The 24,953-nt window shown below is 38.2% G+C and overlaps 1 protein-coding gene across 10 annotated transcripts in view; it reads left to right on the top strand.

Annotated features, from left to right (window-relative positions):
- The window catches only part of TBC1D31 (TBC1 domain family member 31), a 62,606-nt gene extending 37,922 nt beyond the window's left edge, over positions 1–24,684 (top strand). For 2 of the 10 annotated variants that reach the window (XM_068983525.1, XM_068983529.1), the window contains 12 exons: positions 2,480–2,613; positions 2,932–3,111; positions 4,116–4,348; positions 4,602–4,754; positions 5,951–6,086; positions 10,235–10,327; positions 12,864–13,004; positions 14,068–14,262; positions 15,220–15,350; positions 20,545–20,558; positions 22,463–22,540; positions 24,468–24,684. In XM_068983525.1, coding sequence (XP_068839626.1) covers positions 2,480–2,613; positions 2,932–3,111; positions 4,116–4,348; positions 4,602–4,754; positions 5,951–6,086; positions 10,235–10,327; positions 12,864–13,004; positions 14,068–14,262; positions 15,220–15,350; positions 20,545–20,558; positions 22,463–22,540; positions 24,468–24,601 — 1,622 coding nt within the window. In that variant the 3' untranslated portion in view covers positions 24,602–24,684. Of the gene's footprint in view, positions 1–2,479; positions 2,614–2,931; positions 3,112–4,115; positions 4,349–4,601; positions 4,755–5,950; positions 6,087–10,234; positions 10,328–12,863; positions 13,005–14,067; positions 14,263–15,219; positions 15,351–20,544; positions 20,559–22,447; positions 22,541–24,467 lie in introns of all 10 variants that reach the window. The other 8 variants (XM_068983526.1, XM_068983531.1, XM_068983528.1 and 5 more) reach the window with 5 other exon arrangements.
- Positions 24,685–24,953: the final 269 nt, after the last annotated feature.

Here is a 24,953-nt window from a genome sequence, read left to right as displayed (position 1 = left end):
TAAAATGGTGCAGTCACTGGAAAACAGCTTGGCGGTTCCTCAGAAAGTTATTTACAGAATTTCTGTATAACCCCGCAATAGTACACCTAGGGATATCCCCCCAAGAACTGAAAACAGAAACTCAAATATATACTTGTATATGAATGTTTGGCTATTTAGTCTTAAATAGCCAAAAGATAGGTACAACCCAAGTGTCTATTAATGGATGAATGGATAAACCATATGTGTATATATGCGAGCTTCCCTGGTAGCTTAGCTGGTAAAGAATCCACCTGCGATGCAGGAGACCTGGGTTTGATCCCTAGGTTGGGAAGATTCCCCTGGAGAAGGGAATGGCTACCCACTCCAGTATTGGGCCTGAGAAATTCAAGGGACTGTATAGTCCATGGGATCGCAAGGACAGCGGGATATTATTCAAAAACAGTGACATTCTGACACATGCTATACAGCGTGGATGAACCTTGAAAACATGCTTAGTGAAATAAGCTAGACACAGGATAGATTTATGTGGAATTTCAAAAGGCACAGAAAGTAGATTAGAAGTTACCAGGGGCTGGAGCGGAGTGGAAATGAGAAGTCAGCACTGAGTAGGTACAGAATTGCTCTTGGGAAAGGATTTTGGAAATAGTGATGGTTGCACAACATTGTGAATAAAATTAACATCACTGAACAGTGCGCTTAAAATAGTTAAAATGGCAAATTATATTTTACCATAAGAAAGATAGATTATATCTAATTTAGGTAGGCATGCACAACTATGTGTTTTTTTACTTCCAGTAAAATCTTGTTACGTAGCTAACACATGACTATATACTAAGGAAATTGATTTTTCTCTTCTAAACATGCAATCTAAATCTAGGAGATCCATGACAGCATGAGTAGCTAGGGATTTTCATCAAGGGTTTCAGACTAGTTCTATTCAGTAGACTGAGCTTCAACCAAATGTTAGCCCTGTTTGGGGACAAGCCATTGCTTTGACTTTCAGGTTACAGTCTAGTTGGGGCCAAGAAGGACTTGTGAAGGATATAGTTACTTCTGTGTATAATTTGGAGTATGTTGATCACTCAGTTTTAATCACTCTTTAGGGTTCCTCTTATAACCGGGAGGAAATGCTTCAGGTTTAGTGAAGGACCTCCATGCAGTGATCATGTCTCTATTCTGCTCTCGGTCAGTGCTGTCTCTAGGTCTCCTTCTGTGTGGTGGCACCCAGCAGAATAGAAGAGACAGTTACTGTATAAAACAGGAGTGCCCTCTTGCTTAATTGAAAACAGCTGTTCTGTTGATGACGCTTAGATATAAGAGGGCTTTGGGTATGTGCGTGGTGTTTTAAAATTCCCGGAACAAGCAGTGTCTAGGACACTCTAGGTGTTTACCTAAGGATATGTTGCTGAACTGGGTTTTTCTTTTAAAGTTGACTTATTAAGAGCAGCAGTTAAAATACAAGAAAAATACCCACCCCCAAAAGCAGCAGTTAAAGAAGCTAAAATGCTTCTTATAAAGCTTAGTCTTTGCAAGATTTTATTTATGACAACTATTAATTCAAATCTAAGTCTTAACTAATAAATGAAATAATGGAATTCTAGAATTGGAAGGACTGTATAAACTATTAATCCGGTATTCTGATCAGACCCTTCACTTGCTAATTTGAGAAAGATCTTAGCAAAACATGAAGCCACAGCTCAGTATTTAAAATAGAAAATCAGAATTTAATAATTACATAGAGCTGAGGTGGTTAGACATAGATTCACTGAGCAAAAATGATCATCTTACTGAGCTTTTTTTGGAAAAGACTGTTTTGGGGGTTGTGCTGGTTATTAAGTGAGAGTGGGTTTAAAAGTCAGCCTTAGAAGCCTCTTCAGCAGAATCAATTCTCCTTTCTCTTGGCTGACTTTCAGAGGATACTGCTGCTGCTGTCACTGATTGGTTGGTTTTCAAAGTCATGTTTACTGAAATAAGTTGTTGATTGATCAGTTAGATTTAAAACCAGACCTTGGTGGTTACCTGTTACCATGGCTACAGAACAGTCTTCTAGAAATGGGACTCTTAATTAGGTATGAATTTTAGTTGTTTGAGATTGCCATTTAACATTGATCACATGTATCAAAGACTTAAATAGGGACCTCTTTTAGGAGGGTCATTTTGTTAACCAGGGGAAATCTAAATACAGGTCGCTCGCAGGTGAGCAGGAACCAGAGCCTTGTAGCTACCAAAAAAAAAAAAAGAATACTTCGGGAAGGTTCGTTTGTTTAATTGACACTTTCTCATTGACTGGCTCTGAAGAAACTGGAAAACTTCTGTAAACTTAAAATACCATGTTAACGTGATGTAGGTATAAAATCTATTGTTCTAGAACTTAAAGAGTCATGTTTTCTTTATTAATGGGCATATTGAGGACATAAAAGTGGATACATTTAAAAACTGCAAAACTCTATAATGATACAGAAAGGTAAAGATAAATTTTCAATTTTTTTCTTCATAGTCAATTGGTGTCAACACTGGTTTGAATATTTTCCTAATCCTCCTATCAATATTCTTAGTATGATAGAAAATGTTTTGGCATTTCATGACAAGGAACTCCTGCAACACTTCATAAATCATGATGTAACTTCCCAGGTAAGAAGTGTAAGGTTTTTAGAATAGCATCGCTTACTTTGGAAGTTAACATTGGTTCTGGTATAAATAAAACTATTTTCTTGAAAGTCTATAATAAAAAAATACTAGTTATATTTTTAACAATATTCCATTATTTTTCTTCATTAAACTGCTTTCCTGAAAGTCTATAAAGAAGAACCCAAATTAGGGTAGTTCTTTTCATAATTATGTTCTTAATATAATGATTTTAGTATCTAAACCAAACATGAGCACATTAGCAATGACTGTTATGACTTTTCTCTCAAGAACTATTACATTTTTTTTTCTTATTTATTTTAGCTGTATGCATGGCCTCTTCTTGAAACTATGTTCTCAGAAGTACTGACAAGAGAGGAGTGGCTCAAATTATTTGATAATGTCTTTTCCAACCATCCTTCATTCCTCCTGATGACTGTTGTGGCCTACAACATATGTTCTCGAGCACCTTTGCTCAACTGTAAGCGTAAAGATGATTTTGAGGTACATATCCTTGTTAAGTCATAGTTCTCAAATTTCATTTGTTTCAACTAAAAAAACCCGTCTTATTTATTGAGTGCTGTCCTGCACCAAGTCCTGGTGCCAGATGGTAGGAATAGAGTGGAGAACAAGTTATACCACTGCGTCCTTGCCCTTACATAGCTACAGTCAGTTATAGCTTGACTGCTCACCTAGAATCATAGCTTCATGATAATATTGGAGTTGCATGGTTTTTGCCTATTTAAAGGATGTTTAACAATTGAGTAGTTGTTCATTCTCTGCGTGATCTTATCAGTAACCCAACTGGTCCGTGATAATCTGGTTGTTTATTACATATGCAGGATGGTAACTATGAGAATTTTGAGGCTTAGTGGGACAATGACTGAAAGAAAGCATTGGAGGAAGTTTTTAAGTGAAGAGGTTCTTTTGGTAGACAGGATGAAGTAAGTTGGTTTTGCTTGTTTGTTACTTATTTTGTGGTCCCTATCAAATTTTATTTTCACTTCACAAGCACAGGATGCATTCATATATGTAAGTATGTGTGTATGTCTATTAGAACTTAGATCTGCCAGTGGAACGAGGTAATGTGGAAAGTATCAGATATTTTTTGAAAATCAAACTTGTTTTCAAAGGCTAGTTTAGGTTGTATTTTGGATTTTGAAGAGAAATAAATTCTAGTAGAAGAATTTGTCTTGTTGTTGAAACAGTCTGTTACTTTAAAGGAAGCCTTCATTTTTGAGAAGTGTTAGTTCACAATTTCATAATATGGTTGTATAATTTTATTACATTTTTGAGAATATGAAACTGGACCTTCATTTTAAAACTTGAGTTAAGAAAAGCGTCAGTGAATTTGCAAAAAAAAAAAAAAACCTCTTAAAGCTAAATGCACATTTACATGTTTAAATTTGTTTTATTCAATGAATAAATTGTTATATAATTTTTTATATAACATGACTATAATTGCCTTACTCTATAAATCTCCATTTAATCACAAAGTTTTCTTACAGTATTTTTTTCACCATCGGAATAACCTGGATATAAGTGCTGTAATTAGAGAGGTGTATCGTCTCCTGGATACCACACCAACTGACATCCATCCGGACAGCATGCTTGATGCTTTTGTTGCACTGACAAAAGGGCAATATCCAGTGTTTAATCAGTATCCCAAGTTCATTGTGGACTATCAGACACAAGAACGAGAAAGAATACGGAATGATGAATTGGATTACTTAAGAGAGAGGTAATACTGGTTGTTCTTTGATAAGAACAAAATCTTTTATAAATATAAAGGTTTTATGAAAAATACATGTAAATTATTAAGCAGTTGCATAAAATCAGAGTTTGAAGGAAATATCTTTAAAGATATTTTTGCATATAGAAGTAAAACAATTACATGTTAATCAGATGTGCGTTTTGTGTTGCAGTTGTTCTTGGACTTAAATTACTGTTTCCTTGTTTGCTTTTTGTTACAATAATAAACATTATCAACTTAGGCAGGCAGTTGAAGACATGCAAGCTGAAGTAGACCAGCAAAGAGCTGAAGATGAAGCTTGGTGCCAAAAACAGGAACTGCTTCATAGAGCTGAGGAAGCAAGGAGAGAAATACTCTTACAAGAGGAGGAAAAGATGACACAGCAAAGACAGAGGTGTGTTTAGCACTTTGAAGAAAGCTGGACATCTGAGTTATTTTAATAATTTGTATTACTTTCATTTTTCACTTGAGAAATTATATATAGCTTCACTATATATGTCATTACCCAACTCTGCTATTTCCATTAAGCATATATTTAAGTTAATAAAAAGAAACTGTAATACACTTTTCCAAAAAATGGCCTATAATAAAATGTAATTCTAAAACTATACTGAGTATGATATAACTTGCTCTGATTATTCAGAAGTAAATACATGATCTAAGGTACCTTGAAGGATATTGTTATTTAGAAATGTTATTTTACAGTGGACACAAATGCCTTGTACCACAGTGCTGGGTAAATATGTTTCACGTTTTAAGTCACATAGATTAACAGACAATTTTTAAGTCTCACAGGTATGTTTAAAACACAATTTTTAAGAATTACAGAAAATTTTAAAATTAAAAGAGGAGCGTGATTTTTTTCCATAATTTTTAAAAATTGTGTTTTAAACATACCTATGAGACTTAAAAATTGAAACAGAATGCTATTCTCATGTGCATTTCATACTTTGGAGGATGGGGAAAGAAATACTAAATGCTTATTCAGAAGTATGCTATTCAAAAGTAAGTATTGCCTTAAACATAAGGCAAAATGTTTAAGTTGATTAAGATTATGGGATAAGCGTTAATACTAACCCTAATTATTGGTAAAATCACTTTTGTAAGTGTTTATTGATTATTTTTGGATAGGACTTTATGAAACAGATTTCTGGTGTGGGTTAAAAAAAAATTACTGAACTGAGCCATTAGCCTTCTGCAAAAATTCTAAAAGAATAATCATAGTCTTTGGTAACATTGGAGTATTTTTTGCCATTCTTTTCTCAGGTAAAAGATATCAATTGTACTGAAGTGGTCTGAGTAGTAGACCTGTTAAGAGAACATTTAAGAATGAAGAAACAGCCAGTTTAGCTATAATTTGGCTATAGTCATGTACACTTATCATTTTCATGAATGCAGATTTGTTTTCTAACTGAGCACTTTTCATTGTATTAGAAAAATAGCCATGTTATGATGGCACCAGTTAAAATGGGAAAGCAGGCTAAAATAAGTTTCAGGCCTTTCATTGTTGTGGAACATAGTATTTTTCCATTTAAATACATATTCGGAAATGATTTTATTTTTTTCCTCTTGATGTATTGTGTGTTTAAGACTAGCTGCTGTGAGAAGAGAATTGAAAGTAAAGGAAATGCACTTACAAGATGCTGCAAGAAGACGTCTCCTGCAGCTTCAACAAGATCAGCGTGAAATGGAGCTAAGAAGACTGGATGATGAAATTGAGAGAAAGGTTTATTATTAACTCTCATACATTATCTCCATTTACTCTCAATTAAATGTAACAAATACCTTCAAGTTAAATATTGTTCCTAGAATTCACAATGTATACTAAACAGCTCCTTTAGTTTTACATAGTTTCTCCCATCCCCCAGCTATTCTTACTCTCTCTTGTATTTTATTAATGGTTACTTATTTTAGAAATTTCAGGAAAATGAGTCAAGTTGACAAGGGTCTTTGATGACTAGTTCTCTTAAAATGGAAATAATCAATTAACCATGAAGTTAATTGTGAAGTAAGGGAAATATTTTTTTAATATAAAAATTTACACATAGCCTAGAGTTAAAAATGGACCTTCTCCACTTTTCTCTCATTTCATCCCCAGAGAAAAATGATTTTTTATGGTTGCATGGTATTCCATTTTATGGCCTTGTCATTGCTTATGTAATCCTCTGCTGTTGGATATTTAGGTTGTTTGCAGTATTTTGCTGTACAAAACCGTGCCAGACTGTACATTCTCAACACAGATCTTTGAGTACTTCCATACATTTTTGTTGAGTAAATTCCAAGGAATGTCAAATTGTCCTCCAAAGATGAAACCACTTAAGCTATTTTAAGAGTATAAGACTACTCATGCCCTAGTTAATTTGGAGTGTATCAGTCTTACTATTTGCCAGTCTGATAGGTGAAAAATGGTTTTTGGTTTTGGGGTAGGTGTTTTTTTTTTTTTTGGCTAGTGATGTTAATTATCTTTTCATTTACCATTTGTAGATTTGTAAATTGCATAACTAAATCATTTGTCCATCTTTCTACCAAGTTACTCCTTTTCCTATCAGTTTACACAGGCTCTTTTATCATTTGGGGCAGCAGTGTCCAACAGAAATATGTGAGCCATGTGGGTAATTTAAATTTTCTAATGGCCACATTAAAAAGTAAGAAGAAACAGGTGAAATTAATTTTAATAACATTTAACTCGATATATTTGAAATTATCTTTGCAATATGTAATTAGTATACAGACATCTTTGAGCTATTTTACCTTTTCTTTGTACTAAGTCTTTGAAATCTAGCAGTCAGTTTATACTCGCTGCACACCTTGGTTAGGCTGGTCACATTTGGGTGTTCGGCAGCCACCCCGCAGGTCGGGGCATTCATCCTCCGTCTGTTGTGAATGTTCTTGTGTTGTGTTCTCCTCTGTGTTGCGTGTCTCTAAGAATGTTTACAGTGTCTTTTCTTCATCATGTAAAATATGTTAATTTTCAGATAACCAGCTTGATTAGTTTTTTATGACGTCTTGGTTCTGTGTCATGTTTATTAACCTTCCCATTTAAGGCTGTATTACCATGGCTGCAGTGGTGAAGAGCCTGCCTGCCAATGCAGGAGACATAAGAGGCGCAGGTTCAATCCCTGGATCAGGGAGATCCCCTGGAGAAGGAAATTGCCACCCACTCCGGTATTTTTGTCTGGAAAGGTCCATGGACAAAGGAGCCTGGTGGGCTACAATCCATAGAGTTACAAAGAGTTGGGCCCACCTGAAGAGACTTACAGAGAAGGCAATGGCACCCCCACGCCAGCACTCTTGCCTGGAAAACCCCATGGATGGAGGAGCCTGGTGGGCTGGAGTCCATGGGGTCACTAAGAGTCTGACACGACTGAGCGACTTCACTTTCACTTTTCACTTTCATGCGCTGGAGAAGGAAATGGCAACCCACTCCAGTGTTCTTGCCTGGAGAATCCCAGGGACGAGGGAGCCTGGTGGGCTGCCGTCTATGGGGTCACACAGATTCGGACACGACTGAAGTGACTTAGCAGCAGTAGCAGAAGAGACTTAGCACATTACTGTTACCACTGACGGAGTTTTTTTCTAGTTCTGTGTTTTCCTGTTGTTTTTTCAATCTCTGTCTTAAGGATCAGTAGATTATTGGGCAGCAGCGCATCTGACTCTTACAAGACCACCTGTTTTGTAAGGCTCATCATAAGTTAGAATTGTTTTAACATTTTTCAGTGCTTAAGAAAACCAAAGAATATTTCATGGCATGAAAATTAGATTTTTCTAAACATATGAAATTCAAATATCAGTGACCATAAACACAGTCTTCTTGGACCACAGGCACACTTGTTTACATATTCCTTTGGCTTCTTATGTGCTACGATGGCAGAGGTGAACAGATGAAACAAACTACGCGCCACAAAACCTCAACTGTTTAACTCTGTGACCCTTTCCAGAAGAAGTTTGCCAGCCCCTGATGTCTGAGAATTATTGATAAATGTGAGAAATGAGTTAGGGACCAAGCTTACTTCTTTCCAAAGGCACATCGATTTTCCCAACAGCATTTGTTGAATATTAGCAAAAGTCATTTGTCAGCTGATGGTTATTAAATGTTCAGTTCCCTTATAAATTGGATCTCCTCCGAAGCCAGTACCACACTGTTTGAATAACACCTGTGTACTGTTTTACTAATCAGTAGGCCTCATTACTTTTCAGTTTTCCTCAGTATTCTCAAATGTTTATCATTTCAAATAGACTGAAAATTTTCTCTCTCCCTCCTTCTCTCCCTGAATCCTCCCATCCTGTTGGAATTTTCATTAGGATTGCATTGAATTTATAAACTAATTTAGAGTTTAAAACTTGCTTTTGATCACGTATGAAATTTTTTAATATATTAATAATCTTATTTCTTTTTATAGCATGAGATAATGCTTTGTTTAAAGCCAACTAATTTTAAATTGTCTTTAAAATCTAATGATTCCTTTTAATAATCTCATCTAGTTAATGAGGTTGATTATTCTAGAAAAGTCTGTTCTTCCCCAAAAGTAATTTCAGGCTTAGAACTCTGTGATCTCTTTATCCTTTTGAGATAGTTAAGGCAGTGTTTCGGTGAAAGCATCCTGTCAAGTCCTTTCAGCGGCGTGATCGGCCTCTTGCCTCCCCTTCCGGCCTCTTGCCTGTCCCACTCCCTGTCCTGACAGTGAGCTCTGAGGCTGCTAAACTGCAGGAGCATCTCTGCTCACGATCCAGGGGCCAGCAGGAGAGACTTCTTGGTCCAGAGTGGCACATCTGACAGTAGCAAGCAGAGCTGATCTGCTTTGCTGTGGTGCAGAGTGCTTTGTACCTCTGAAAATTCAGGAGCTAGAGAGTTCCTGTAATTGAAATTCCTAAAAAGCATTCTTTGCTTTGCCAAACTTCTCCTCTGCCTCTTAGCATTGTAACTACTCTTGCTCCATCAACTCAAGTATCCCAGTTAACTCAGTTGAGCTAACTGCTATCTCAGGAACCTCTTTAAGTTGAACTGGTTTTCAGTCTGTGGTTTTTTTTTACTCCTTAGATGTGTGTCCTTGCACATCCCACTATATTCTCATTTTTACTGTTTCTCTGATTATATTTGATAGTGTGCCTACAATATCTAACACTGTGCCTTGTGCACAGAAATAGTAACGCAGTCATTAACTGTTTATTGGTTAGATGATATGTTTAGATTAGATGCTAATGGGTTTTACTTTTTGTTCTGAAACACATATTGTGTTATTCTCACCCCACAAAAAATGAGGACTTTAGGCAGCCAAGTATTTAAGACACTTCTGAAGATTCTCTATGTAAAGAGTCCTTTATCCAAACCCTCTAGTGTATAGGCATGAAATGATTCCAAGTAATCATTTTGGAGAAAGGTGAACTTTAAATTGGCTGAATCCAAGCAGGGCACACACAGGTTGAATAGACCACAGTACACTTTGACTTGGAGTTACTCGTTGCCAAACTGAATTTAGAAAAGTACAGTTTAAATAAATGTTATATGAAATAAGATTAAACATTTTATATTTTCATCCACTGTGAATTTAAATTGCTCAAGTTTTTCTAACTCATAATATGGCTAATGTAATATGGAAAGAACTGCCATCTGTTCTCCCAGCCTGGGCAAATGAGCATATGGTAATTGTGCTTTCTTTTTTAGAGAATTACACTTAACTTTAACTCAAGACATTATTTCTGGATTCCACAGTGAATGTTAATATATTGTGAATTACTCTGGCTTGAAAAACCCAATATCTATTATTTTAAAATGCTTTTAGTGGTTTGTTCATATTACAAGATTATTAAATCTATTAAACAAAAATTATTTTTGTTACTTATTTTTGATATTCACAGTTTGTTATTTGGCCATAGGTACACATGAGAGATCGAGAAATTGCTGCCACAGCCAAAGACCTGGAAATGAGACATCTGGAACTCGAATCACAAAAAAGACTTTATGAGAAGGTATAAATCAACAATTTCCAGTGTGAGAAAAGCAGAGTTTGTGCAGACTCTTTTTAGGCTGTTTTTATTCAAGGTGTTTTAATGTTCATTTTGTTTGTGTTTTTTCAAAAAGAGTATAGTGTCATCCAGGATTGTAAGGTAGCCAGAACGCACAGAGTGTGTTGTAATTCTTTAATTCATGTTTCTCTTAACAACTTACTCTAGTGTCTGAAGCACCAGATGTAAGCCGCAGATTTTGCCTCAGGATCTTTTACTAACTTACTAGGTTTTCTTCTATCTGTGATAGTGACTGCAAAATTAACCCAGTACTTCACAAGGATCCTATAAGGTAAATCAGACAAGAGCTGTAAAGCACACTTTAAATTTGAACCTTCTGGAATCAAATCATCAGGTACCTACCTTAGCACATATAATTCAGTTTCCATGACACTGGAAAAGGGAACTTTGGTACAGATATAAATATTTATTATTGAGGAAAAGCATTACGTTACTCACTTATTTGATGTTGAAACCATAAGTTTTCACTTCTCCCAACCCTCTTAAAGTCAGACTGAGTTTGAAATCAGTGATAACTACAAATATGTAACAGGTATTTGCATATGATATGCAAACATGCATGTGATTATTTGTTGCTCACATTAAATAAGACTTAAGACATAGCATCCATTCTTAACTAAATCACTTCTTAAAGTTTCTGCACTGAACTTTTTCTAAATCTGAGCCCCAGAGATTGACACTTTCACTGAGTTTATCATTTTGAATTAGAATTAATTCACTTGAACTAAGCTTATTTTTTTAAACTGTTGTTTGGGGGAGGTGGGGTGGTGGCACCAGAAGCATGATTTCAGAATTAACAGAACATTTGCAAGAAAAATACAAAGAATTTCAAAATTTTTTCTCTTAGATTCTCAGATATTAACATTTTGCTAAATTTGCATTATCATTCTCTTTCAATCTACATATATGCACATTTTTATTTTCTGAACTGTTTAAGAGTAAGTTGCAGACTTGATGCTTTTTTGCCCTAAAAAGTTCAGTTTATATTTTCTAAAACCAAGAATTATTACACAATCATAGTACAGTGATCAAAATCAGGAAATTAACATTATTTATTATAAAAACCTTATTCACAATTTATCAATTATCCTAAAAATGTCCTTTAGAGCAAAACGAAATCTAAGATGATCTATTTTTTCAGTTGTATGTCTCTTTATTCTAAGTTGGAACCATTCTTGAGTCTTTATGTTTTATGACATTTATATTTTTGAAGCATACAGGCCAGATATATTGTAGAATGTTCCTCAGTTAGACTTGTTTACCTGATGACTAATGATGTCAAGCATCTTCTCATGTGTTAATTGTCCATTTTTCTGTCTTCTTTGGAGGTCATGTGGTTAATGTCTATTCAGAGTATGTAGGACTATACCTTCTCAGTTTTTATTATATCATGTAATTTTTTGTTGAAAACGAGATATTTTAAATAATAGGACAAATCTGGAAATCAGATTCTCTTATTTCCGTAGAGTTTCTTGTTGTTTCTTTGCTTAGTGACTTTTCTAAATTCTATAAAGTATTTTCTGTCATGCATAGTCACTGAAATCTCTACTCAGGTAACCTGGTGACTGGACAAAGATTTCCTTAGGTCCCTTGAACCAGTAAGCCTCCAGCCTTTGCCAAGGGGCTGTGTGTGCATCACCTTGTGACACACCTTCCACACTCAGCTAGGCAGCTGACAGCATTCATTTCCTGATTTTATAAAACTTCAGTTCACCAGAGTTGAAAGCTGAGGACCTTCTCAGGTCTGAGCATTCACACAGCCCTTGGCATGTGCACATTTTGACACACGCACATAGCCTTCTAAAGCCCTAGAAATCCACGGGAGCATTTCAAGAGCCCCGTGTAGACATCTAATTCCCCAGCTTTTCCTACCAAGCTTTTTGATTAGCCTGTTGTTTGCTCTGTGATCCACTGCCTCAGACAGCCACGATGTTCAACAGTTTCTCCTGTTTGTTTCAGCAAACATCCCCAGGGAAAGGCTGTACATGAGTTCTGAGTCAGGTCAAATAAAAACAGCTTTGGGAGGAGGGTCTTCCAGGTCAAGTGATGACAGTCCTCTGGGAATGGGAGTTTGAAGGACCTCCATTTTGCCCCCTCCATTGACTGCCAGGCTACCAGTTTTCAAGGCCAACGGCAGAACTTAGGTGTGGCGTGGAATAGGAGTAACACAAGTTTAAAATGCCATAAAGTGCATCTAAGACTCAGCCATTTTCTATGAATAAATGCTCCCCAGATTGCTGCAAGCCTTCAGTTAGTTTCCAGAGTTCTGAAAAAGCTTGTTTTGCCAGTGATCTTGGTGCTTTAGAGATGAGAGAATTTTCAGATGTTGTTACTCTTATTTCCACTGATGTCACTCACCACTGTTTGCTCTTTACTTTGAAAATTAGATGATTATAGTTTAGGTATTCTAAAAAAACAGAAAAATCATTTTTGTGTTCTAGCATTATTACTATATCGATTGGTGATTTTTTTTTAACAGAATCTCTCTAGAAATCAAGAAGCTGTTGCAAAAGAAATGAAGGAAAATGCAGATGCCTATAGACAGAAAGTAGATCTTGAAGAACACGTGTTTCATAGACTGATAGAAACCGATCAAACTCAGAACCAAAAAATTCGTAAGGTAAATATGGTAAATTTAGTATCTCTATAGAGGGGAGAATTTCCATCTACTGTTCTTTTTAAAGAAGTAATTCAATATTGAACCCTATAAAGTTAGTTTCTTTGCTTCAGTCATCATAATTCCTAGAAACTCAACATTATTTTATTTGCAGGTTTCACTGACAGCATATCCATGTGTCTTTTATACTCCTTGAGAATTTCAAGACTTGCAAGAAAATGCAAGGGAAATAACTTTGTGAATGATGCCATTCTACATTGTTAAGTCTTAGAAATTACACCTGAGTAGATTAGTTGCAAAACATCAGGTCTCTGCCTGGTATATAAGCCAGCGTTTTACAAGTGTATTCTGTAGAATATCAGTAACTTAGTGTTAAATAAAATGGGGGTGACAAGTATTGAAAAAGCTGTCTTAAAAGTTAGGCTTTTCAATGCCAGATTTGAAGATACATGGTACATTGTGAATCTTTGAGAAATTTTTTTAAACTTACAGAATTTGCGGGGGAGTATCTTTCAGAAATGCTGACTTAAATGAATTGAAATGGAATTTAAGGCCTTCAGGGAAGAACTTTGTTATCCCTTTAGCAAAATGGTAAACGGGTCTGTGGCAGGGCCAGGCCTTGTCCCAAAAGCCAGGGATGAGTGTAAGACTTCCCTACCTCTGTTCTGTGCCTTGACTGTTTCCCCAAGAATAACGCCCCCTACCTTTTTTCCTTACAGGCTTTTGTCCAGTCTGTAAGATAAGTTCTTCTGACTCCTTTTCAAAGGATTAAAACATGGAAATTGTTTAATTCTCTCCGCCCCTTAGCCTAGAAGTTCTCAACCTTGGCTGTACGTTAGAACCGCCTGGCGAGTGCTCTGGAAGTACCAGTATCCAACTGCTCCAGAGATCAATTTAGTTGGTTTGTGCTGGAGCCTGGTCATCGGTTTATTTTAAACACTGAGGTGATGCTAATATGCAGCCAAGATTGTGAACATCTGTACTGGACACTTGGAGACACCAAATGGACATACCGTATTTTATGTATTCAAGTCTGATCTTGTTTCTGAAATTTCCGAATTCTTAGTTAATTGAAGAAAATTTGGCAAAAGCGGAACAAGCATGTCTAAATACTGACTGGCGAATTCAAGCTTTACATAAACAAAGGTGCAGTGATGTACACCGAAATGAATGTTACCAGGAAATAGCTAAACTCCTTCGGAAAAACAGGAAGAAAGAAATAGAAGTATTAAATGCCATGATGGACGGGGAAGCTAAAAAGGTAAGAATGATGTTATAAACTTCTTGTTAATTATTTAAATCTTGAAATAGTATATAATCAAGTGGCAAAAGCACCAAACCAAATAATTTTTGTTTGAAAACATCTTAAAGATGATCTAATTTTAACAGGTATTGCTCAGAAAAGTCCAATATAGATGCCACCTAAGAATGACTAACCCACTCCAGTATTCTTGCTTAGAGAATCCCATGGACAGAGGAGCCTGGCAGGCTGCAATCCATAGGATCGCAAAGAATCAGACAGGACTGAAGCAGCTTGGCATGCACACATGCAAAAATGACGTGACAAAAATGAGTGTCTTTTTAAGTTACATTAGTGTCTCAACTTTCCAGCTTTCTGTATTTGTTCTGGCTCATTGTATACCAGCACTTTAATTCACTGAATTTTTTATACTAATAACATAAAAGACTTTGAACAGTTAGGAAATATATAGAGAGCTACTAGTAACAAAACCCAAAATAACTGTAACTACAAGCAAAGATAGAAATATTTTTCTTTTTCACATGAAGAAGTCTGGAGTAGGCAGTCCAGGGTTGGTATCCTGTCTCCAAGATCATCAGGAAAACTGCGTCCTTGAACTTTTCTGCACAACTTCCTGGAATATGTCTTTCGTTCGCAAGAACACCTTTCCACCCATTAATTTTAAAAACTCAAAAGAAAAAAAAAAAAACACCTCAAGCCCTTAATATTTGAGATCTGAAATGTACTGAAATGAATTATTTCAGTGACAGCTGGGACCTACATGTTTACGTGGCACTGAGGCTTTGAGTGGTAGGGACGTCAGAAGTGCCTCTGCTTTCAAGGCTCTTCAACAGCCTTGAGCCAGGATAGGGACCCAGACTACCTAATAGCAAGGAGAGGAAACAAACAGGCTTATTTCACTGTAGGAACTTGCATTTAGCACAATCGTTATGTCATTTTTTTTTAAATTGTATCTAGTGGGAGGAAGCTGAAGAAAAAGACTTTCATTTGAAATCAGAAAAGAAAACTGCTGCTCTTTCAGATGCATCTAGAAGATGGTTCCTAGAGAAAGAGATACATGATGCTCAGCATCCGTGTGATAAAGGTGAGCATTCCTTCTCAGTGTTATACATTCATTCACTTCGTATGGTCTCTTATCATGGATAAATCCTTACATGTGTTTTGGCATGTCTAGTCAAATTATTGCTCAGCTGAAAGATAATCACTAGTTACTATTTTTTGGTTAGGAAGACTGGGCTGAGGAGGTGGGGCTGTTTAAAAAAAAAAAAAGCTCCAAGAAAAATTTCTCAACCATTCTATAAAATTCTGTTTTATTCCATGGTTTCATGGTCCTGGGCATCCCCTTAATATACGAGAATATAATTTGTTCCCAAAGTGCTATATCTAGTTAATTTTAGTAAAAAAAAAAAAAAAAAGTGTGCTTTGCCCGTAACAGGTCCTCAGAACAGTAGTTCATGAAAATAGCATGAGGAAGCTTCTCATAGAGTCTAATCAAACGTTAGGTTTCGGTGCAAGGCTTCCCTTGTGGCAGCTGGTGAAGAATCCACCTGCAGTGTGGGAGACCTGGGTTCGATCCCTGGGTTGGGAAGATCCCCTGGAGAAGGGAAAGGCTACCCACTCCAGTATTCTGGCCTGGAGAATTCCATGGATTGTATAGTCCATGGGGTTGCAAAGAGTCGGACACGACTGAGTGACTTTCACTTTTCACTTACAGTGGCATTCAATGAAAAATCAAAATTGTAACTTAAAATTCTAAAACAGTACAGATACAGGGAACTTTTATTTTACTATACCTTATATTGTTTCAGTCTTTTAAAAATGTGTATGTACTACTTTTTAAAATAACAGCGTTATTGCTATATAAATCACATGCCATACCATTCACCTATACAAAGTATATAATTCAATGGTATTGTATTACCATATATTAAATATATTCAGAGTGGTGCAGCCATCACTGCAATCAACTCTAGAACATTTTCAGCACCCCCGATAACCCCATACCCATTTGCAGTCATACTTCATTTCCTGTCACTCCCCCCAGCCCCTGGCAACCACTGATCTACTCCTGTCTCTATAGACTTGCCTGTTGAGGAGATTTCATGTAAATAGAATATGTAGTCCTTTGTATCTGACTTCTTTCACCTAGATTATGTTTTGAGGTTCAACCACGTTGTAGCAGGTATCAGTACTTCATTCCTTTTTAATGCTAAATAATATTCCACTGTATGGGTATTCCATGCTTTATTTATCCATTCATTAACTGGTGGATATTGGGTTATGTCTGCTGCTGCTGCTAAGTCGCTTCAGTCCTGTCCAACTCTGTGTGACCCCCATAGACAGCAGCCCACCAGGCTCCCCCGTCCCTGGGATTCTCCAGGCAAGAACACTGGAGTGGGTTGCCATTTCCTTCTCCAATTCATGAAAGTGAAAAGTGAAAGTGAAGTCGCTCAGTCATGTCCAACTCTTAGCGACCCCATGGACTGCAGCCTACCAGACTCCTCCGTCCATGGGATTTTCCAGGCAAGAGTACTGGAATGGGGTGCCATTGCCTTCTCCAGGGTTATGTCTAGTTCGGGGCTTTTATGACTAATGTAGCTGTGTATTACCTTAATTACTTTTATAGTACACAAATTTGAAAAGTAAAAATAGAGATTAGATGCTATCATGCTCATTTAACTAGGCTGCTTTTAAAACCCCTCATTACCTCTCATGCTTTTGAGTTTAGGTTTCAAATAGTACTCAGAGCCCTTAGGCAAGCTATGTTTAAAACCTGCTTGTAGAAGACACCAACCACTGGCTGGCGCTGCCTTACTCCCTCATCTCACCCTGTCACACTGACCCCCACATTAGAAGAAAACAGTTGACGCTTTTCAAGAACCTCTGAATTTAGAGATAGCGAAAGGGAAGAAACCGCAGAAGACTGCCTGCAAGCATAGCCTTCCTACATTTGGGTCTGCCACCTCCACGGTGTCTTCCTGTTTGTCACCTACGTTTGTCAACATCCCTGAGTTTCACCAATCAGAGAGAGTTTGGTTGATAGTCATCCATCTTCAAAAGGCATGTGTATAAGGATTTGATCATTGCCTTAATCAGGGTATAGAAATTAAGTCCATGCCATTTAATCCCCAAACCGAGGGATAATCGGCTATAATGGGGAAAATGGCATTTTGATCACAGGTGGTTGCCTTGGTTTGTCACTCAGAGCTGGAAAGGAGGCACAGGAAGTGGAAACAGGCAAGTGTGCCAACAACAGACTGGTTATTTAAATGGTCCCTAGTGCCAGTCTCTCTTAGCAATGGGGAGGATATTCTTACCATTTCCCAGAAAACAGAACCTTCTGGACAATATGAGTGGCCCTCACTGTCCCTAAAATCCCAGGCCTGTAAACTTAAATTGAAGCTGAATAGCAGTGTCTTATAAAATTAGTCCAGATTTGTAATGGGCAAAAGATTTGAACAGTTCTCCAAAGAAGATACTCAGATGGCCAACACACATATGAAGAGCTGTTCAGCTTAAATTAGTCATTGTGTTTGCATGCTAAGTTGCTTCAGTCGTGTCCGACTCTTTGCGACACCATGGACTGTAGCCCGCCAGGCTCCTCCATCCACGGGGATCAGTTAGCATCGATTTAATCCATTAACAGTGTGGGCAAGAACCAGCCAAACCAGAGCAGCGCTGGTGGGAATGTGGTGTGGCACAGCCGCTGTGGGAAACAGTCCAGCAGTTCCTCAGAAGGCTAAACACAGAGAGACTGCATGTGACCCAGCAGTTCTACTCCTAGACACACACCCAGAGAACTGAAAATATATCCCTGCAAAAACTTATATACTGAATTGCCCACAGTATCAATATTCATAATAGCCAAAAAAATGAGAAACAACCCAAATACCCATCAAACGAGGAATGGATAAAATAAATTGGGATACCCATACAATGGAATTTTACTTAGCCATAAAAAGGAATTAAATGATTCATGCTACAAAATGGATGGACCTTGAGAATCTTATGCTGTTAAAGAAGCTAGACCAGAAGGCTGCATGTTATATGATTCTCTTCATGAAATGTCCAGAATACGCAAATCTCTAGAGGCAGATGTGGGTTAGTGGTTTGCAGGTGGGAGCGGTACGGGAGTGGGCTACCAGTGTGTATGGGGTTTATTTTGGGGATGGTGAAAATGTTCTAGAATTAGTGGTGATGATTACACAACCCTCAGTGTACTAAAAACACTGAATTGTACCCTTCAAAGGGGTGAATTTTGTGGTAAGTGAATTATCTTAACAAAATTTATTGTTTTAATGACATTAGTAAATGCTGGTGGCCAGGCGGAGCCATTGGACCAGGTTTTTAAAATGACAGGGCCTTGAAGAAAGGGAGGAGCCTGGAGCAGTGGGAGGACCGTTCAGGGAGGCAGGATCTCATGATGAGGTGACAGGAAGACCTAGTCCCAGCTTCACGGCAAAGGAAGACATGGCTCAGATAAACTTAGCCAGAGTCATCAAGCTGTGTCCTTGTTAGTTTATTTACTCATGTTTAATCTGTGTTTATTAGGAAGTATTTCCTGGTGGTGTTTCCTCATTTGTAAAATGAGAAGAGTATAGCCTAGGTGATCTGTAATTTTGTTACAGTTCTAACATTGATTTACACCATTTTCTAACCCCTCAGGGTGTGCAGGCTTCCCCAAGGATCTCTCTCAGGAACACACACACACACCATTTCCTTACCATTTTTGTGGATTGACCAATTAAAGCCTCCATGAGCTACCCTCGTATAAGAGTCACTTCAGTCATGTCTGACTCTTTGCGACCCCATGGACGGTAGCCCACCAGGCTCCTTTGTCCTTGGGATTCTCCAGGCAAGAATACTGGAGAGGGTCGCCATGCCCTCCTCCAGGGAATCTTCTCGACCCAGGGTTCAAGCCCACTTCTCTTATGTTTCCTGCATTGGTAAACAGATTCTTTACCACTAGTACCACCTTGTCCGAGACAGAACTTGTTAAAAATAATTAGTCAGTGGCAGAAACTTGCCTGTCATGGTGATTCAGGTTAGGCTAACTGGTGCAGAGGGCTTCCATACAAGGATGGTTCGAGAGAGTGACAGGGACCTTCAGTGCCAGGCTGAGCAGTTGGGCTTCATCCTGTTTACCAGCCTGGCAGACAGCAGAGTGACCTGTGGAAGACCGAGAACAGGGCTTCCCTCCCAGCCAAGGAATGCAGTTAGGGAAAGGAAGGAAATTTAGTTTGTTCCTTTTTGCTCCTTTTGAATTTTGTGTGGTACATGTAGTACCACTTCAGAAAAAGATAATTTTAAGTAATAAGAGTCACCTTTGGGGCTTTAAAATAAATACTTTAATTAAATGAAGGAAATAAGCAAGCTACAGTACAAGAAGTATAGAAAAAAGAACTTTCACCTTTTACTTTTCTGTGATAATCCAAGTGACCAGCAATTTTTTAGGTGCATTACAAATTGTTTTTTTTTTTTTTAATACATATTCAGGGACTTCCCTGGTGGCTCAGTGGTAAAGAATCCCCCTGCCAATGCAGGAGATGCAGGTTTGATCCCTGGTCCAGAAAGATCCCACCTGCCATGGAGCAACTAAGCCCATGAGCCACTACTACTGAGTCTGTGCTCTAGAGCCCGGGAGCCCCAACTCCTGAGCCCAAACGCCATAAGAGCCCGTGCTCGGCAACGAGAGGCTGAGCACTGGGTGCTGCAACTAGAGAAGAGCCCACGCAGCAACTAAAACCCAGCACAGCCAAAAAGAAATAAAATTATTAAAAAAAAAAAAAATTCACGGCCTGACCAATGGTGATTTTATTTCTTAGATCTAAGATAGAAACTGGAAAGCTAGATTTTTGTTTTAAAGTTTTACAGGTGAATCTGCTCCACAGTGTTTGAAACGTTGCTATAAGCAAAGGAGGGAGCCATTGGCCCCTCCATGTTTATAACCCAGCCCTTTGGAGGGATGAATTAAGCAGCTGTGGGCAGGATGGATTTGGGAGGACACATGAGACTTGGCAGGATCTGATACGTGAGTCATCTCTGCAGTGCTTGTTGCCCAGCCTATGCCAGAGCACTAACAGAGCTGTGAGCACAGTGCCTTATCCCATCTTCTACCACTATTTTATTTAAAAGTTGTTCCTTCCTTATATATAGTTGAATCTGCTCTTCTTTTTGTAAATCTTCTGATTAAAAACTGTTCTCTGGTCAGTGAAGTGAAAGTTGCTCAGTTGTGTCTGATTTTTTGACCCCATGGACCATAGAGTTGATGGAACTCTCCAGGCCAAAATACTGGAGTGGGTAGCCTTTCCCTTCTCGAGGGGATCTTCCTAACCCAGGGATCGAACCCAGGTGTCCTGCATTGCAGGCAGATTCTTTACCAGCTGAGCCACAAGGGAAGCCCATTCTCTGGTCAGAATGGCCATCAGAAAAGTTTCTAAAAATATACTGGAGAGGGTGTGGAGAAAAGGGAACCTTCTTACACAACTGATGGGAAGGAAGGTAAATTGGTGCAGCCACTATGGAGAACAGTGTGGAGGTACCTTTAAAACAACTAAAGATAGAATTACCATATGGTCTGGGAATTCCACTCATGGGCATGTATCCAGAAAAGACAGAAATTCAAATTCAAAAAGATAGATGCGCCCCGTTGTTCACTACAGCACTATTCACGATAGCCAAGACGCAGAAGCAAACTTAGATGTCCGCTGACGGATGCTCGATAAAGAAGATGTGGTACGTGCACACAGTGGAATACTACTCAGCCTTGAAGAGTAACACCATTTGCTGCAATATGGATAGACACAGAGCTTACCATACCATGTGAAGTATGCCAGAGACAGTCAAATAGCGTATCACTTACACATGGAATCTAAAGAAATGATACAAATGAACTTATTGACAGACAGACTCACAGACAGAAAATAAACCTATAGTTACCAAAGGGGGAAGCAGGGGGAGAAGGATAAATTAGTATGGGATTAACAGATACACACACTACTGTATGTAAAATAAAGACCTACTGTATGACACAGGGAACTATATTCAGTATCTTGTAATAACCCAGAATATAGAAGAATACGAAAAAGAATACATAACTGAATCACTTTGCTGTACACTTGAGACTAATACAACATTGTAAATAAACTACAGTTAAACTTTTCTGGAGAATGCACTTACTACCTCTGCCACATGACAGCCCTTCAGTTACTTGAAGATGACTCATATTCTATTCCCTGACACCAGTTCAAATTAGTCATTTGGTAATCCATTGTCTTGGGCTTCCCAGGTGGCTCAGTGGTGAAGAATTTGCCTGCAATGCAGGAGAAAGGAGTTTGATCCCTGGGTCAGGAAGATCCCTTAGAGAAGGGAACGGCAACCTGCTCCAGTTGGGGTTGCAAAGAGTCGACACGACTTAGCATGCACACACATTATCACAAAGACTGACTGAGCTAAAACTATGAGTTGAAACCATTAGCTGAAGTTCTTGAGCCCAGGTAAAGGCAGGCATCACCTTGCTGAGTCTGTGTGACCCAAGCAGTCTGGGTCCGACTCGTGGAGGCTTGGGTCCTAGTGACAGGAGTACAAAGGAAGGGGCATCCTAAGCGACGTTAGGATCAAAAAAATAAAGACTCTGATACCGTATTGGATGTAAACCTGTAGGAGTTAGGAGACAGCGAAAACAAAGCTAAAGGATGGGGATTAAAAATAGAGGAGGCACTGGTGAGGTGTGGAACGCTGCCATGCTTCCCAGTCTTAAGAAGCATGGGTAAAACTTGCCCATCGCTGCGTCTGGTGTGCTATGTCCTGTGATCAGGTCCCACTTGGGTAAAGCCAATAGTGATCAGCTCCCAGTTGTTCTCAAGAAAGGCTTGCTAACCACATTGCATAGTTTCTCCCAGCAATTGTTTGGGATCTCTGTCCTAGCACCTGTATTTCTCACTTGTCTGTTGGTTTTTTGTTTTTGCTAAAGGTGTTTTTAAAGTACTTTACTTTCAGCTCAGCTTATAATTCTCAGTAATGGCAATTTGCTTGCCTTCTGAATTGTGACCGCATTCTTCCCAGAGTAGAAAAGTAAGGGGCTTTTTATCCTTGGCAATTTTAATTTACTAGGGACCATTTGGAATTAATCAAGGCTTTCTATACACTCCTCTCTTTCATTTTTTTTCCACTTTTATAACTGTAGTGCCCAAGTGCCGAGATGAACAGGTCGCCTCAGGCTGTCTGCCTAGAACCTCACAATTAAATGACATTTCTGAAATGGAGTCCTTGACACAGAGTAAGTCAATGAACAAGAAAGATGTCTCCTATCATGTTAGATTTAGCAATGTTTAAGCAAGAGTGGGGGGTGTCCCAGGTGGCTTAGTGGTAAAGAATCCTCCTGCCAACCCAGGAGACACAGGTTCAGTCCCTGGGTCAGGAAGATCCCCTGGAGAAGGAAATGGCAACCCACTCCAGTATTGCTGCCTGGAGAATCCCATGGACAGAAGAGCCTAGCAGGTTACAGTCCACTGGGGTCGCAAAGAGTCAGACACAACTCAGCGACTAAACAATAACAAGGCAAGATTGTGGCTTAAATTATACTTACAGCACACTGAGACCATTTTCCCAGGGCACTGATTATGGAAATCCTAAAGTGGAAGCAGCAAGATTCTCAAGTTTCCAGCTGGGGGAAAACTGGGTCAGACCAAACCCCAAGTAAGGAAGCTTTGCCAGGTGTCATTAATGTGACTGTTTCCTCAGCACAGCACTGCTGCCCGAAGCTCAGCTGGAGGCGCTGGCGGAAGTCTGTCCCTGACTAAATGAATGATATTCGTAACTGCTGTTTCACATCCTTGTGAAAAGAAAATCTCAGGATTAGTTTTCAAAGCTATTCCATATTTGCGTTTTCTTGACTCTTTTGGGCTGAGCTGCCTCCAGCAACCATTGGAAACATGAGTCTGCTCTGGACTCCAAGATGCACTGCGGGGCCAGCTCGCCCAGAATTGCTGAGGGCAAAGGGCTCCGTGCTGATCAGTTGCCTTTTGATCCCTTGACTTGATTCACTGAAGGTTTCTGTTTATTTCTGGAAGGGATGGGCTAGAATGGAAACATCTTCCAGAAATGCAGTCACAGCGTTAGCCCATAAAGGAGCTAACAGTTTCCCCTGTAAAGGACTTGATTTGTTTTTAAAAGGAGGGGAGAGGACAGGAAACTCAGACTCTTCAACCACTTCTTCAATAAAACTGTCATATAAATGAAGCAGAACTTCACAAGGTCCTTTGAGTTCTTTTAGAAAAACAGATTTTTATAGAATGTCCCCAAAAGACCAGCTTTATAAAAATATACCTAACAACAAGTCATGAGTTCCAGTATGGTATAAAATACATTCACTAACATACATACTCTTACGTGCATCTCTAAACACTGTGTCAGGATATGAAATTAACCAAAGGTCATGCATAAGTCAGATGAAAGTACAAAAGATTCTCAACTGTTCTCTACTCCAACACATCAGAATTTTTAACTAGATATTCTAAACTTCAAAATCGAGTTGACATTTGGCAAGTTTCTTACTTGGCAACAAAATGAAAAAGCATAAATGTTTTATTCCTTGGGGGAAAATAGTTTTCACAAATTGGAGCTCTTTGGGTATGTAAATTTCAGAGAAGTATGTTTTTAAGATGCTTCTTTATTGAATTCCAGTATTTACTACCCCTCTAAATTAACATGAAATGGCTGTTACACTTAGACACATTGTAATGTTCTAAGCTTGATTCTGGACTTCCCTTGTGTTCCTCGTTGTAGAAAGTACTTCATTTATGTATTGAATCATTAGAAAGTGGTCATGGTGTATATTTCACTATTAATTTTGGCACCTTGGAATTTTCTCATTACAATAAACACCATGGTGAAAAAACTTACTGTTGTAAAAAACTCAGATTCTCTCTTAGACAAGCTTTCTTCCTGATTTAAAAGTTAATCTATATTCCCAAATTAAAAAAAAAAAGATAACCAAAAGCAAATAAGTTCTCTAATAGCATTCGCTCAATCCACCAAATATTTGACTTGTAAATGGAACCTCACAGGACCAGGTAATACGTTAGGCTTTCCGTGTAAGAAATTTGGTTTAGAATATTCATTATTGGTCTTTGCAACATATTTATCTTTAAACGCTATACCATTATTCAAACTAACTACTGTTAATTTTAAATTTTGTTTCCAAGTTTCATTAAACCAGAGAAAAATGCATTGGGACGCCATGGAACAGGATCTCATGGAGAGAGTGAGAAACCTCCGCCAGAGACTTGTCACCCAGGCTCAGAACAGATGTCAAACACCTCACCTTTTGGCTACATAGGAGGCTGGTCACCTTGAGACAGTCAGAGAACAAGATACTTATTTTGCAATCAGTGCTGCTGATTTTCAGATTATTTATTTCATATGCCTATAAAGATCAACCTTTTGTACGAAAAATGTGTGTATAAAAATTATGTGTTCTTAATTCTGGTGCTTTGGGACTTGTAAATGGCTTATTATTGTTATACTTTTAACAATAAAAAAATATTGAAGCTTTTAAAGCTTTGTATGAGGCCCTTTCAGGTTTCAGGGACCGGCATGAACCTCAGGGACTTAAGTTGATGAGGTTTTATTTTAAGGATAAATGGAGAACTAAAGAACAGGACAGCATCTCAACAGCTGTACACCCAGGA

Source organism: Capricornis sumatraensis, chromosome 11 (assembly GCF_032405125.1).
Source record: "Capricornis sumatraensis isolate serow.1 chromosome 11, serow.2, whole genome shotgun sequence".
Classification (NCBI taxonomy): domain Eukaryota; kingdom Metazoa; phylum Chordata; class Mammalia; order Artiodactyla; family Bovidae; genus Capricornis; species Capricornis sumatraensis.
The sequence above is the reverse complement of the archived record's forward strand: the minus strand, read 5'-3'. Positions and strand labels throughout refer to the sequence as shown.